General features: G+C 50.2%; 1 protein-coding gene across 2 annotated transcripts in view; it reads left to right on the top strand.

Annotated features, from left to right (window-relative positions):
• KIF16B (kinesin family member 16B) overlaps positions 1-15,569 on the top strand; it is a 327,221-nt gene that overhangs the window by 40,704 nt on the left and 270,948 nt on the right. For both annotated transcript variants that reach the window (XM_044289350.1, XM_044289349.1), the window contains exons 5-6: positions 13,162-13,259; positions 15,205-15,314. In XM_044289350.1, the coding sequence (XP_044145285.1) occupies positions 13,162-13,259; positions 15,205-15,314 (208 nt within the window). The remainder of the gene's footprint in view (positions 1-13,161; positions 13,260-15,204; positions 15,315-15,569) is intronic.

Here is a 15,569-nt window from a genome sequence, read left to right as displayed (position 1 = left end):
CCGTTTCTAATTTGGAAGGCGTTCGATAGGGTGCTGTTGACTAGTACTCTCGCAGATGGTGCAGAGTATAGAGTATAGATAGCTCTGATGAGGCCTTCAGGGAAGCCAAATGCTTGTAGTACTTTCTCCATATAGGCCCAGCTAACCCTATCGAACGCCTTCTCCGCATCTGTGCCCAGGAGTACAAGAGGGGACTTAGATTTGATGGCGTGGGTGATCGCATGTATGACTCTACTGATATTATGCCTACCCTCTCTACCTGCAACGAAACCTACCTGTTCTTCACCCACAAGCCCAGGGAGCAACCCTGACATCCTGCTGTTAAGCAGTTTAGCCCACCACTTCAAATCGGTGTTCAGCAGTGAAATCGGCCTGTAACTTCCACATGCTTCCTTATCCTTCCCTTCTTTATGGATAATCGTTATGTGCGCTTCCTAGGCTTGTGGGGTCAGAGAGCCACCTGTAAGGAGGAGATTGCATGCCGTGACAAAATGTGGGACTAAAATATCTTTATACTTTTTGTAATATGAGCTTGGAAAACCGTCAGGTCCGGGACTCCTGCCTGAAGGGATAGACATTAGAACCTTTTCTACCTCTTCCGTTGTAAACGGTTGAAGCAGCTGATGTATATCGACCTCAGAAATTCTTGGGATGTTAATAGAGCTAAGGAACTCCGACGTGCGTGTCTCGATTTGCTGGCTGGTGAGGGGTATTGGGAGGTTATACAGATTTGAATAAAAGGAGCAAAACTCCTGAGCTATCGCTGGAGTATTAATAAGTCGGGGGCCTGAGGCTGATTTGATGGCTTGAATAAAGGATTTATTTCTTTGGTTCTTAATAAGGTTGGAGACTAACTTAGAACCCCTATTCCCATGAAGGTATTGTTTGAAGCGCAATACGAAGATTCAAAAAGTCAGTGACCTTATGCCTCAAGCACTTAAGCAGAACCTCAATGTTAATAAGACCTCCCTGAGATCAGATGTCAGCTCAGACCCCAAAGTAAATGACCCCCTCAATCAGACCTCAGATAAGAGCCCCATGCCTCTCATCATCCCCATTATCAACCATGATGCCTCTCATCATCACCATTATCATCCATGATGCCTCTCATCATCCATGATGCCTCTCATATCCCCCATTATGATTCTCATCACCTCATTGCCTCAGATCAGCCCCAAGTTTCATTAAATAAAAAAGCACTTACCTCTCCGGCTCCTGGATGCCGCTGCTCCTCACCACCCGCGCTCTGTGTTCCTCCTGCTGTCGGCTGTGCTGTGAACTGGCGTGCACAGAGTGACGTCACAGAGCGCCTCACACTGTGCGCAGCCCTGCACAGCCTACAACCGAGGACCAGGAAGCGGTGAGTACAGAGCCTTCACCGCTTCCTGGTCTTCACCCTCCTACCTATTTTTGCTACGGGCAACGAAAATGCTATCGCACTGTACATGTGAGCCCGCACCTGGAAGAGCCAATATCAGGGGGCTAAAGAGCCGCATGTGGCTCAAGAGCCGCAGGTTGCTGACCACTGACCTAAACTGACAGCCCAGACCAGGAGAGCACTAATTAGGGAAACAGCCAAGAGTAGTGATGAGCGAACCTCTGTTTTAAGTTCGGCGTCTAAAGTTCGGCTTCCGGTTAGCGGAGAATCCCGATCTGGATCCGGATATGGATTCCGACTTCCGTTGTGGTCCGTGGTAGCGGAATCAATAATGGCCGATTATTGATTCCGCTACCACGGACCACAACGGAAGTCGGAATCCATATCCGGATCCAGATCGGGATTCTCCGCTAACCGGAAGCCGAACTTTAGACGCCGAACTTAAAACAGAGGTTCGCTCATCACTAGCCAAGAGGCTCATGGTCACTCTGGAGGAGCTGCAGTGATCCACAGCTCAGGTGGGAGAATATGTTCATAGGACAACTATTAGTCATAGGTCGCTTTCAGACGAGCGTATTGAAATCCGTCAGTGTTCTGGCTCAGGATCCTGATGCTGTACCATCAGTATTGTTATCAGGATTTCATCAGGATTTACATGCGTATTTATTCCTTCCTACTGTACATTATTTATGCACTGCACATTATAACCATGTTATAATGGAAAATAATAAAATCTACAGAACACCTGACCCAAACCCGAACTTCAGTATAGAAGCCCGTGTGAAAGAGGCCTTAGTGTAACAGTTTGATGGTTCTTAATCTGCTCAGTCTTTTTACCAATCGCAAATACATGTTTTTATGATGTTAACTTATTTGTTGCTTTATACAAACTATAGAACTTTAACCACCTAACTGTTTTTCCCAAGTCCAGCTCGGGCAGTGGGAAAAGTAGCTAACTGGAGGGGGAGGGCTGCTTTAGATGGTGATATATCCCGAATGGTAGCAGCTATAACATGCAAATGGTCTTGTTCGAAAGCTGACAGTCCAGGCTTTCAGCTAAAGTCCAAGTGACAGAGGAGAAATCACCATTACAAATTGAGTCGGTAATAATTGCGGTTTTTACTTTCACTTTCAGCTGCATTCACAGCATCCCGATTTCTATCAGTGATATCTTCCCCTGTACTGGTATTGTCGGAAAGATTTCAAACAAGAACAGTTTCTAGCTGCTACCATTCAGGAGATAACGCATCTAAAGCAGCCCTCCCCCTGGGAATCTTTCAGCAGTAAAGTCACTGATAAACCAGGCACAATGCCTTGTAGGGCTAGCTCAGCTGAATGTAATGATACCTTTCACTAAGGCTGGGTTCACTTCTGCAGGAACAGACTGCGGAGTTCACTGTATCCGACATCGCCGGATACCACCGTGCACCACCAGATCCCCATTTTTACTGTAATCGGATCCGGCTATTTTTCGGCATACAGGTCCTTCTCAAAAAATTAGCATATTGTGATAAAGTTCATTATTTTCTGTAATGTACTGATAAACATTAGACTTTCATATATTTTAGATTCATTACACACCAACTGAAGTAGTTCAAGCCTTTTATTGTTTTAATATTGATGATTTTGGCATACAGCTCATGAAAACCCAAATTTCATATCTCAAAAAATTAGCATATTTCATCCGACCAATAAAAGAAAAGTGTTTTTAATACAAAAAAGGTCAACCTTCAAATAATTATGTTCATTTCTGATCGGGAATCCTTTTGCAGAAATGACTGCTTCAATGCGGCGTGGCATGGAGGCAATCCGCCTCTGGCACTGCTGAGGTGTTATGGAGGCCCAGGATAGCGGCCTTAAGCTCATCCAGAGTGTTGGGTCTTGCGTCTCTCAGCTTTCTCTTCCCAATATCCCACAGATTCTCTATGGGGTTCAGGTCAGGAGAGTTGGCAGGCCAATTGAGCCCAGTAATACCATGGTCAGTAAACCATTTACCAGTGGTGTTGGCACTGTGAGCAGGTGCCAGGTCGTGCTGAAAAATGACATCTTCATCTCCATAAAGCTTTTCAGCAGATGGAAGCATGAAGTGCTCCAAAATCTCCTGATAGCGGCTGCATTGACCCTGCCCTTGATAAAACACAGTGGACCAACACCAGCAGCTGACATGGCACCCCAGACCATCACTGACTGTGGGGACTTGACACTGGACTTCAGGCATTTTGGCATTTCCCTCTCCCCAGTCTTCCTCCAGACTCTGGCACCTTGATTTCCGAATGACATGCAACAGTCCAGTGCTGCTTCTCTGTAGCCCAGGTCAGGCGCTTCTGCCGCTGTTTCTGGTTCAAAAGTGGCTTGACCTGGGGAATGCGGCACCTGTAGCCCATTTCCTGCACACGCCTGCACACGGGGGCTCTGGATGTTTCTACTCCAGACTCAGTCCACTGCTTCCGCAGGTCCCCCAAGGTCTGGAATCGGTCCTTCTCCACAATCTTCCTCAGGGTCCGGTCACCTCTTCTCGTTGTGCAGCGTTTTCTGCCACACTTTTTCCTTCCCACAGACTTCCCACTGAGGTGCCTTGATACAGCACTCTGGGAACAGCCTATTCGTTCAGAAATTTCTTTCTGTGTCTTACCCTCTTGCTTGAGGGTGTCAATGATGGCATTCTGGACAGCAGTCAGGGCGGCAGTCTTACCCATGATTGCGGTTTTGAGTAATGAACCAGGCTGGGAGTTTTTAAAAGCCTCAGGAATCTTTTGCAGGTGTTTAGAGTTAATTAGTTAATTTAGATGATTAGGTTAATAGCTCGTTTAGAGAACCTTTTCATGATATGCTAATTTTTTGAGATAGGAATTTTGGGTTTTCATGAGCTGTAGCCAAAATCATCAATATTAAAACAATAAAAGTCTTGAACTACTTCAGTTGGTGTGTAATGAATCTAAAATATATGAAAGTCTAATGTTTATCAGTACATTGCAGAAAATATTGAACTTTATCACAATATGCTAATTTTTTGAGAAGGACCTGTATATGCTGGCTTTCGGCAGACAAAAAAAAACGCTTTGAGTAATATTTTTTTAGCCAGCATATAGGCCGGTTACAGCAACTTTCTCGCTCATATCATTGGGGGACACAGGACCATGGGTATAGCTTGCTGCTGCCACTAGGAGGCGACACTAGGCTGAAAGCTGTTTGCTCCTCCCCTGCAGGCTATACCCCCTCCAGCCTGGAGAGAGCATATCAGTTTTTAGCTTAGTGTCGTAGGAGGCAGACCTCCCTGCTTTGCAGGGTGGCATTATAATTTTTATTTTTTATTTTTTATTTTTTTTCCAGAATCCGGATGGGGGTCCAGGGTCGCTTGCGTCCCTGCATCCCCGGGAGGCTGGCCGGTGTACCTTGTTCACCGCCTTGCCACCCCAAGAAGGAAAAGCGGACCAGGACAGCCTCGCTCCCCTGCTTCCCCCCAGCTACAGGACCACCCTCTCTTCAGCCCTCTTCTGCCCGGACCCCTGTCGCCTGGTGCCAGTGGTCGTAGGGTGGCCCTGCTGGTGATGCATCTGAGGGTGAAGACCGGTAAGTGACTCCCCCTCTCAGTCAGCAGTCACTTTCCCCCAGGCTCCCACTCTCGGTGTGACAACATGCCCAGGCCCGTCCGATGAGCCGGACATCCCACAGCACCAGGGCCCCCTTCCCCCCCGGCCCCCCCCGCGTGTGCGCGTCCGCCGGCACCTTGTCAGCCTCGGACTTGACCGCCGTCCGCTCCGTCTCCCTCCGTTCCTCGCCGCTGCATCGCACACAGCGCTGGGTTTCAGTGCGATCGCAGCTGGCACTCGGATTTGCGCAGGGCAGATGAACCATTGGCGGGGCGCCGCGATCCTCGGGTGGACCGTCGCGTATTAGCCGCACGGCCGATGTTGGGGACTGTCTCTCTCTGCGGGCGGACATATTAGTCGGGAACATTAGGCACGCTGGCCGCGGCTGCGGTCACGTGCACAGGGGTGGGCGGCGCTAGATTCCCTACTTCAATTAGTCTGCCGCTCCCGGGCTTAAGGGGGCGGGGCTTATTATCCCGCCCTGCTGAAACTTCCTCTTCCTCCCGGCGCAGCGTGGTGGACACAGGACCGTGGCTCTCGCTCCGTTCTGGTAGGAGATAGATACCCCGTCCAGCAGGAGATCTGACCATGTCTGACCCGGCCACTGACCCCCCCTCAGACAACCTGTAGGACCACTTACTATGCCTGTTCCGTGTGTTCAGCTAAATTCCCTCGGGGCCAGTCACTATCACTGTGCTCGGCTTGTCAGAAGCCTGCGCAGAGCAATCCCCCCAGACCACTGCAGCCCACAGAAGCCTTAGATCGTCCTGTTCAGGGGGAACCAGACTGGGCTAGGTCTCTGTCATGGGCAGTGGAGGACCTCTCTAAGATCTCCCATTCCACCCTTTCATTGCTGGGTCGTTTAGTGGAGAAATCGCCACCGGTGCAATCCGCGCAACCGCATTGCACGCAAACCAGAGGCAGACCTCCTAGTAAGCGCCCCAGAGCAGGCAACCGTTCCTCCTCTGATGCCTCAGCATCCCCCCCTGCTCCTGGATCCCAGTCACAGGCGTCCTCCCTGTTAGGCGACGCACTGTCAGAGGGCGAGCTTGGGGATTCGGATGCGGATATGGACCTGGAGCACTCTTCTCAGATTGCTTCCATGGTGGATAGCCTGATTTCGGCGATAAGGGACACCTTCCGGGTTCAGGAGGACCTTCCCTCCACTAGCCAACAAGGGGTGTCGTTTCTGCGTGCGAAACAGACCCCCAAGGCGTTCCCGTTACACAAAGATTTTTCTATTGTGGTTAACAAGGCTTGGGACCAGCCGGGTTTGCGTTTTGTTATCCCAAAACGTCTAGACCTTCTCTACCCCTTTCCACGCGAGACCGTGGAACTATGGTCCTCCCCGCCGAAGGTGGACCCGCCGGTGGCTCGCCTGGCGAAATCTACGACCATTCCGGTAGCGGATGGTTCTTCAATCCAGGATCCGGTGGACCGTCGCGTAGAGTTGCTCTCCAAGTCAATGTTTACGGCGAGCGGTTCGGCACTGCGTCCGATTTTCGCATCCGCCTGGGTAGCCAAGGCGGTTTCGGAGTGGTCCCTCCGGTTGAGCCAGGACATTTTGTCCAACCTCCCGCCTGCTGAACTCGAGTTGTCTGCGCTCCAAATTTCCCATGCGGGGAAATATATCTGTGAAGCGGCACTGGATGCTGGGTCGATGGTTGCCCGTGCCTCAGCTCTCACCACTTCGGTCCGCCGGGAGTTATGGCTCAAGGCCTGGAAGGCTGATTCTTCCTCTAAACGCTCTCTCTTAAAGCTTCCGTTTTCTGGGGCTCGGCTTTTTGGGCCGAAACTGGATGTAATAATCTCAGAAGCTACGGGTGGAAAGCACCCATCTGCCCCAACCCAAAGCGAAGCGGCCCTTTTAGTCCAGGTCTGCGTCTTCACGCTTCCAGTCCTTTCGCCGTTTCTCGGGCACCCGTTCAGTTCCCACCTCCGCGGCGGGACCACCCAACCAGGATCGGCGGAAAGGCCCGTCCTTTAAGCCCCAGCAGGCCTGGCGTCCGCGTGCCCAGCAACCTCGCACAGCGCCAAGTAAGCAGCCTTCCGCATGAAGGTTTGTCCCCACCCGCTCAGGTGGGGGGGCGTCTTCTCCTGTTCCAGGACATTTGGCACGCCCACATTCCGGACGCATGGGCGCTCGAGGTAGTTTCTTCGGGCTACAAAATAGAATTCAGGTCCCTTCCCCCCCCAACCGTTTCTTCCTTTCCCAGCCTCCCAGGGATCCCGTCCGGGCCGCGGCTTTCTTGAACGCCGTCCAGTCCCTACTTCTGCGGGGGGTGATTTCTCCGGTGCCTCCGGAAGAGCGTTTCACAGGTTTTTATTCCAACCTGTTTGTGGTCCCCAAGAAGGAGGGCGATGTGAGACCGGTGCTGGACCTCAAACTTCTGAACCGCTATCTACGGGTTCAGAGGTTCAGAATGGAATCTCTTCATTCCGTTGTGGCCTCATTGGTGCAGGGGGAGCACATGGCGTCTTTGGACGTGCAAGATGCATATCTCCACATACCTATCGCTACCACGCACCAACGTTTCCTCCGATTTGCCATCCAGTCGGATCACTTCCAGTTCGTCGCTCTGCCATTCGGTCTGGCGACGGCCCCGCGGGTGTTCACGAAGGTTCTGGCACCCCTTCTGGGGATTCTGCGGTCCAGAGGCATTACCCTTCTCCCATACCTGGACGACATCTTAGTCAAAGCCCCGTCAGCGTCGCAATGCGCAGACAGCCTTCGGATTACGATGAGCACGCTCACTCGCTTCGGTTGGATTCTCAACCGAAGGAAGTCATGCCTGTCTCCGACCACTCGGATCAGGTTCCTGGGTATGACTCTGGATTCCGAGGCTGCCGTGGTGCGTCTCCCTCTGGACAAGAGATCGGGCATTCAGAATGCAGTGGTTCTGCTCACCCGGCGTCGCAAGGTATCGATTCGCAACTGCATGCGAGTTCTGGGGCTGATGGTGGCCTCATTCGAGGCGGTACCGTTCGCCCAGTTCCACACCAGGGAGTTTCAGCGGCTCATCCTGTCCTCCTGGGACAAGTCCCGGGATTCACTGGACCTCAGGATCTCGCTGTCTCAGCCCGTTCGCGAGGCTCTCGTCTGGTGGTTGGTTCCGGACCACCTGTCGTCAGGGAAGTCATTCCTGCCGGTGTCATGGACGGTGATTACGACCGACGCCAGCCTCCGCGGTTGGGGAGGGGTCTTCGGTACTCGGACAGCCCAAGGAGTCTGGTCTCTGTCGGAGTCCAAACTGCCCATCAATATCCTGGAGCTCCGGGCCATCTACCTCTCCCTTTGCCATTGGACCACCGATTTGCGGGGCCGTCCGGTCAGGATACAGTCGGACAACGCCACAGCGGTTGCCTACATCAATCACCAGGGGGGGACGCGCAGCGGATCGGTGATGGACGAGGCCGCGAGGATTCTGCAGTGGGCGGAAGCCCATGTCCCAGTGGTATCGGCGATCTTCATCCCGGGCGTGGACAATTGGACGGCGGATTTCCTCAGCCGTACGACGGTGGACTCGGGGGAGTGGGCTCTCCACCCGGAGGTGTTCGAGGACCTTTGTCTCCGCTGGGGTCGCCCGGAAGTGGACCTAATGGCATCTCGGTTGAACCACAAACTCCCGTACTTCCTGTCTCGCGCAAGGGATGGCCTACGACGTAGACGCACTTGTGGCACCGTGGGACGACTTCAGTTTTCTGTACGTGTTCCCGCCGCTGCCGCTCCTACCGCGGATTCTTCGCAGAATCAGGATGGAGGGTGTTCAAACGCTCCTGATTGCCCCAGACTGGCCGCGCCGAGCTTGGTACTCGGAGCTCGTTCTGCTCCTGGGGGACGCGCCGTGGCCTCTTCCACTCAGGCCCGACCTGCTCTCACAGGGCCCAGTCTTCCACCAGGGTTTACATACGCTGCGTTTGACGGCGTGGCTATTGAAACCTTCCTGCTGAAGAAAAGGGGTTTCTCGGATGCGGTCGTTCGCACGATGATTAGGGCTCGGAAGCCCTCCTCCGCGAAAATCTACTATCGTACGTGGAAGTCGTTCCTAAAATTCTGTGAGGACAGGGACCTCCCCTCTAGGAGGTTTTCCCTCCCTACGGTGTTGGCCTTTCTTCAGGCGGGTTTGGAGCTGGGTCTGGCCCTGAGTTCGTTGAAAGGACAGGTTTCGACCCTTTCCATATTTTTCCAGCGTACGCTGGTGGTGCTGGGCCCGGTCAAGACCTTCATGCAGGGTGTTGCGCACACCGCGGTTCCATATCGGCCACCGTTGCATTCCTGGGATCTGAATTTGGTGCTGGTGGCACTTCAGTCCGACCCGTTTGAACCCCTGCGAGAAGTCTCCCTCCGCATGTTGTCATGGAAGGTCGCATTCCTAGTTGCCATTACGTCCATACGTCGGGTGTCAGAACTGGCGGCACTGTCGTGCAAGGAGCCCTTCTTGGTGTTCCATCAGGATAAGGTGGTGCTCCAGACGGTGCCGTCGTTTCTGCCGAAGGTGGTGTCGGCGTTCCATGTCAATGAGGACATTGTCCTCCCTTCGCTTTGCCCTAAGCCTTCCCATCCTAGGGAAGTGGCGCTTCATCGTTTGGATGTGGTGCGGGCCTTACGGATCTACCTGGCCGCGGTGGCCTCCTTTAGGCGAGCGGACTCCCTGTTCCTGGTTCCGGAGGGTCCTCGTAAAGGTTTGGCGGCATCCAAGGTGGCGATTGCTCGGTGGATTAGATTGGCCATCCACGAGGCCTACCGCTTCAAGGGCAGGGTTCCTCCACCTGGTATCACGGCTCACTCGACCAGGGCGGTCGGGGCTTCTTGGGCACACTTTCACCACGCTTCGGCGTCTCAACTGTGTAAGGCAGCAACTTGGTCTTCGTTGCACACCTTCACCAAGTTTTACAAAGGGCATTCGTTTGCATCGGCGGATGCTGCTCTTGGCCGTAGGATCTTACAGGCCGCAGTGTAGTGTCTCACCTGTGGGATGTGGAGTCAGTGGTTTCCCACCCCGGGGACTGCTTTAGGACGTCCCATGGTCCTGTGTCCCCCAATGATATGAGCGAGAAAACAAGATTTTTGTGAACTCACCTTGTAAAATCTTTCTCGCTTTATTCATTGGGGGACACAACACCCACCCACTGTTGTTGGTTTCTACTGAGACCAGTGGTCCAAGTTGCCGGTTAGGACTGGGGTCCGGTTCGGTTGTTTTGTTGGACTGTGGTCTTCCTGTTTTTGTTTTGTTTCGGTATGTTTCTCCTACTGCTGAAGCACAAACTGATATGCTCTCTCCAGGCTGGAGGGGGTATAGCCTGCAGGGGAGGAGCAAACAGCTTTCAGCCTAGTGTCGCCTCCTAGTGGCAGCAGCAAGCTATACCCATGGTCCTGTGTCCCCCAATGAATAAAGCGAGAAAGAGATTTTACAAGGTGAGTTCACAATAATCTCGTTTTCGGCACCGATGTGAAGCCTTAGCAATCCATTACTTTGTTCTGGAGAATATGTACTTTTGATCCATATACAAATGAACAGTTGAGTGCACTGAAGACGGGCCCAAGCCTCTTTGTGCACCCCTGCTTCTTCTGCCAGCCTCTCCTTGATTGACAGGGCTAGGTAAAATACATTATGCAGGAACCTGGTCCTTTCAATACAGGAGAGGGTAGGCAGAAGAAGCAGGAGGAGCAGGGGTGCACAGAATGGCTTGGGTCCGCCCTCAGTGCACTCAACTGCTCATTTGCCTATAGTTTGAAAGGACTTTTTCCTCCAGAATAAAGTAATGTATTGCTAAGTGAATGGTGTCTTTACATAGACCAGAGCTAACCCTATCTAAAGGCATTGGGAGAGATATATCTAGACTGGCAGATCCATCCGCCAGTCTTGATCTCCCTGCACTGGCGTCAGATTTGTCTGATTTGTTAAAAGGCAGAAGCCTCTTAATAAATCAGGTGCACCGGAAAGTGAAAGTGAGCTACAGGCGGGCATAGACTTCAGCTATAACTTCTGGCTTTCTGGTGAAAGTTATAGTAAATGCAGCGGGTGATATGCAGCCGCACCCCTTTTTTTTCAGCATTTCCGGAAAGTGGCGAAAAGCTAAAAAAGTCGCACATTATGGTGCACAGATGCCGTGCGGCTTAATGTGCGACTTTTTTACACCACAATTGTGGCGTATAGGGCTTGATAAATGTCCACCATTGTCTCTGGTGGTGACACACTCCCTTCAGCTGGATATGTGTATGGCATCAGCTTGTTGTGGTTAAAAGTGGACTATGGGAATTGTCATACTGCCTAATCTTGTGCCTAAGGGCTCTTGCACACGGCCGTAGTTTCTGACTGTATCTGATCTGCGCATCTGATGCGGGCCCATTCATTTCAGTGGTGTCGCAAAGGATGCGGACAACACACCGTGTCTGTCTGCATCTGCTCTGCAGCTCGCAAAAAAAAGATAGAATATGTTCTGTTCTTGTCCATTTTGCGGACAAGGGTAGGACATTTCTATAGAAGTTTAAAAATAAATGGCGGCATGCACTTGGCCGGGATGTTTTTTCCGGATCTGCAATTTGCAGACTGCAAAACACTTACGGCCGTGTGCGTGAGCCCTAACGCGAATTCTCCGTGTGGCGTAGATGGTGGTATTTCATATCGGTGATATGGCAGTATTTTTTCTCCTGAGGCATAAGGAGTCTTACTGGCCATGCAGTTTTCCTCTGGGAAATAAGGTATGTAGAATAGCTTTTTCCAAAAAGAAAGCTGTGCCGCTTTTAGAAGTTAGCTTTCCTATGAGTTTGACCTTGAAATGTACCGTAAAGGGGTCATCCCATGATTAATGTAAAAAAGTGAAATTTAGACATCATATCTCTTCTTCATCATCATCTCTTCCTAACAAAGCTAGAACCAACCCTGTACCTCACATGGATCCAGAGATCTGCGCATTCATTGCTCCATTTGCTCTGCCAACTTTATCTCAAGCTGGCAGCTCAGGGAGCGTGTCCTTTCTGCTGCAGCTCTCTCCTAACTGCCACAGCCTCTTTAGAGAAGATAGGGGCTGCTGGCAGTAGAAGTGGAATGGAACTGAGCATGTGCAGTCACTTCAAGGAGGTAGACAGAGAAATCAGGAAAACAACAAACAGCAGGTGGCGCTATACAGATGCCTTTTATTGAAGAGCTCAATGGCTGCACAACATTTTTAGTTACATTAAATTATAAAAGTATTCAGATCCAGGTACTGGTTTGAAAAACTAGAATATCTATCGTGGATCCCATCCACAGAGCGACTGCACAGCAGAAGTCGGTGCCTGAGCCTTTTTTACTGTCATCTGTTTCTTCTCAATGACGAATGATTTGTAATATTTGTATCTCATTTCAGTATAACATGGCGCGGCTCCAGCCTTAGCATCATCATTAGTTACAGTGATGTTATGGTCTACATTACATGGGAAATGGACCCAGCAGATCGGGGTGCAATAAAACGCTGCGGTTGCTCCGTGAATCCACAGTCTGCCCCGTAGGTTCCAGTGTGCCGTCTTCCGCTTGCACAGTCATGCGTCGACTGGATGTAATGAGCATATGTGATTCCATGTAGCACAGTGCACTTAAGCTGGAGACGGTGCTGAGCATCATATTACACCGCCGAGGAATAATTACCATTCTGATTGAGCCGCTGCTTCTGTGCTAATGTGGAAGCAGAGCCGCACGTCTATTGGAGTAGTTCCTTCCCAATGGAAAATGTATCACCAAGTAGCAGTGGATCAGTTATTTTCTCTTGCCAGGTTGTCAAAAAAAATCCTTTTTCTGGTAGAGCGGGCTGACTACCAGTTTAGCCTTTGGTTTACCTCTTTGTGGTTGTCACTACTTCTTCCTGCCCCGAATGGAAAATCTGACTAGCTATGCCTTACACTTGTAGAGGGGGTGTCCTACTACTAGACCAAATAGATTTGCCATACCGAGCCCTAGAAGGTTGACGACAACCTCCTGTGGAAGTACTAATGGCCGATGGTTGTCACACAGCTTTCCCAGTAGCAGAAATAAATAAGAAATGCTTGAGCTGAAAATTCTAAAAGTTGAGCTCGAGATGAAATGCTCTTTGCAATTACTTTTTTCTTACCTATTTTTATTCGGCGGTGTTTTACCATGCGGTTAGACGTACCTTACAATGTGGACCGATGCGGCTTACGTGATGTTGATCTCCAAAATGCTTTTGCTTGTACAGGGCGATTCTGGTCTAATTCCCAGGATCTGTGAAGGATTGTTCAGTAGAATTGCGGACGCTACCAGGAAGGGTGATGCGTCTTTTCGTACAGAGGTCAGGTGAGTAGCACGCCTGCCGTATTGAGAAAGGTACTTTTACAGGACAAGACAGTCTCCCTTAATTATACACAGGCCACAGAGCCGTGCCAAAATCCGCAATACATTTGCAGATTTTGTGGCGGGTTTGCAGTGGATTTCACTCTATGTATTGCAAATGGTGAAATCCGTAGCGGATATCCGCAGTGTAAGTATAGTAGTCTTGTCATTTGTCTTAAAGGGATTGTACACTTTACCAAGACTGTGGTTTGGGTCCACATCCGACCCGCAACAAAAATAGAACGTGTCCTATTCTTGTCCATTCTGCGGACAAGGATAGGTCCGTTCTATAGAGGGCAGGATGTTGTGTTTCCCAAAATGCAGAACATACACCCCCGGTGTCCGTGTTATGTGGACCCGCAATTTGCGCACTGCAAAACAGCAGCGGCCGTGTGCATGATCCCTATCACAAATATATGGGCCCCGGCCTGTAGAGGACGCCGTTTGTAAACCTATAATATAAAACTTAAATGGAAAGTTTAATGATGTTGAACTATACTCCCATCCTTACAGTACGACAAAGGCATTCTGACATTTCAGTTACTAAGAGTATGTTCACATGATGGATTTAGAAAATCTGTCCACAAAATTCAGGGTGGAATCTATTTTTTGGTACCTATGACACCGGCTGACCTGTTACATGTGCACTTGGCAGCTGAAGGCATCTGTGTTGGTCCCGTGTTCATATGTGTCCGCATTGCTGAGAAAAAGTCTTATCATTTGCAAACTAGCTTCTAGGAGCAACAGGGGCGTTGCCGTTACACCTAGAGGCTCCACCCTCTCTGCAACTGCCGCCCCCTCTGCACTTTGACAAGACCGGATGTGATCACGTTTTCATTGCCTGGCCCTGTAAATCAAAATGCAGAGGACACGGCAGTTGCAGTGAGAGCTGAGCCTGTAGGAGTAACGGTAACACCCCCGTTGCTCCTAAAGACTCATTTGCATATATGAAAACATCATTTTCTCAGCAATGCGGGCACATATGTATATGGCACCAACACAGATCCCTTCAGCTGCCAAGCGCACATGTAACAGGTCAGCCAGTGTCATAGGTACAGAACTGCTGACAGATGTCCTTTTAATCAATGGGTGTTTACTTCAGTAGAAAACTGTATTTTCAGCTTTTGGTTTTTATCGCGGATCTGCAGCAAAAATGTGTAGAAAAAGCGCAAAAAGAAGCATGGACACATACAGACATATACATATGCTTCCCATTTATTTCAACGGAAGAGTCAGCGCGGATGCTGCCCCTAGATAGGGCATGCTGCTTCTTTTTTCCAAGTGCCGCTTCCCATTGAAATGAATAGGGACTGTTTTGATGCATTTTTGGAGCTGATTTTAAGGCGCAAATGCTCCAGAATCAGCATTTAAAACCCTCAGTGTGAATTGGCCCTTAATGTGTACCTTTTTTTTTTTTTATAGACTACCTCATGTGTCCAGTTAAAGAGTTTTTTTTCAGTATAGGCCATCAATATCAGATCTGGATCCCTGGATCACCGATCAGCTGTTCAGGAGTAGCCCCAGGTCCTTCCGTTGTGTAGTGGTCGGAGCTGGTTACTGCTGCACTGCTCCTATTGAAGTGAATGGCAGGCACGGCAGTAACCAGCTCCGTCAATAGGAGGATAGCATTTCAATATAAAAGGCCTGTGCAACCCCTTTATTATAAAGGACTGATTTTTAGAGCCAAGGAACAGATGCACTGTATATCCCTTACATCAGGGATGCTCAACCTGCAGCCCTCCAGCTGTTGTAAAACTACAACTCCCACCATGTCTTGCTGTAGGCTGTCCAGGCATGCTGGGAGTTGTAGTTTTGCAACAGCTGGAGGGCCACAGGTTGGGCATCCCTGCCTTACTTTATAGGCAGTGGTATTCTCTGATTTAGGTTTATTTTGTGCAATTTCTTTCAGCTACCTAGAAATTTACAATGAAAGAGTAAGAGACCTGCTACGAAGAAAGTCATCCAAGACCTTTAATTTACGTGTTCGGGAACACCCCAAAGAAGGTCCTTATGTGGAAGGTAGGCGACCTTGGGGCTATCAATATTGTTATTCATTGTATTATGATCACTATTGTAGAAGAAGATTACCTTGTCAACTTGCCTTAATATACACACTGTTTATTAAAGGGGTTGCGCAGGAACACAGGATAGCAGATAACCAACTGATCGCTAGGGGCTGACCACTGGGACCCCCACCAATGCCAAAAACGGGGGATCTCATTCCCCTGACCTGATGGAGTGGCAGGTTGGGCATGTGCCCTGCCGCCAAATTCA

Source organism: Bufo gargarizans, chromosome 4 (assembly GCF_014858855.1).
Source record: "Bufo gargarizans isolate SCDJY-AF-19 chromosome 4, ASM1485885v1, whole genome shotgun sequence".
Classification (NCBI taxonomy): Eukaryota; Metazoa; Chordata; class Amphibia; order Anura; family Bufonidae; genus Bufo; species Bufo gargarizans.
This window is presented reverse-complemented; position numbering and strand designations above follow the sequence as displayed.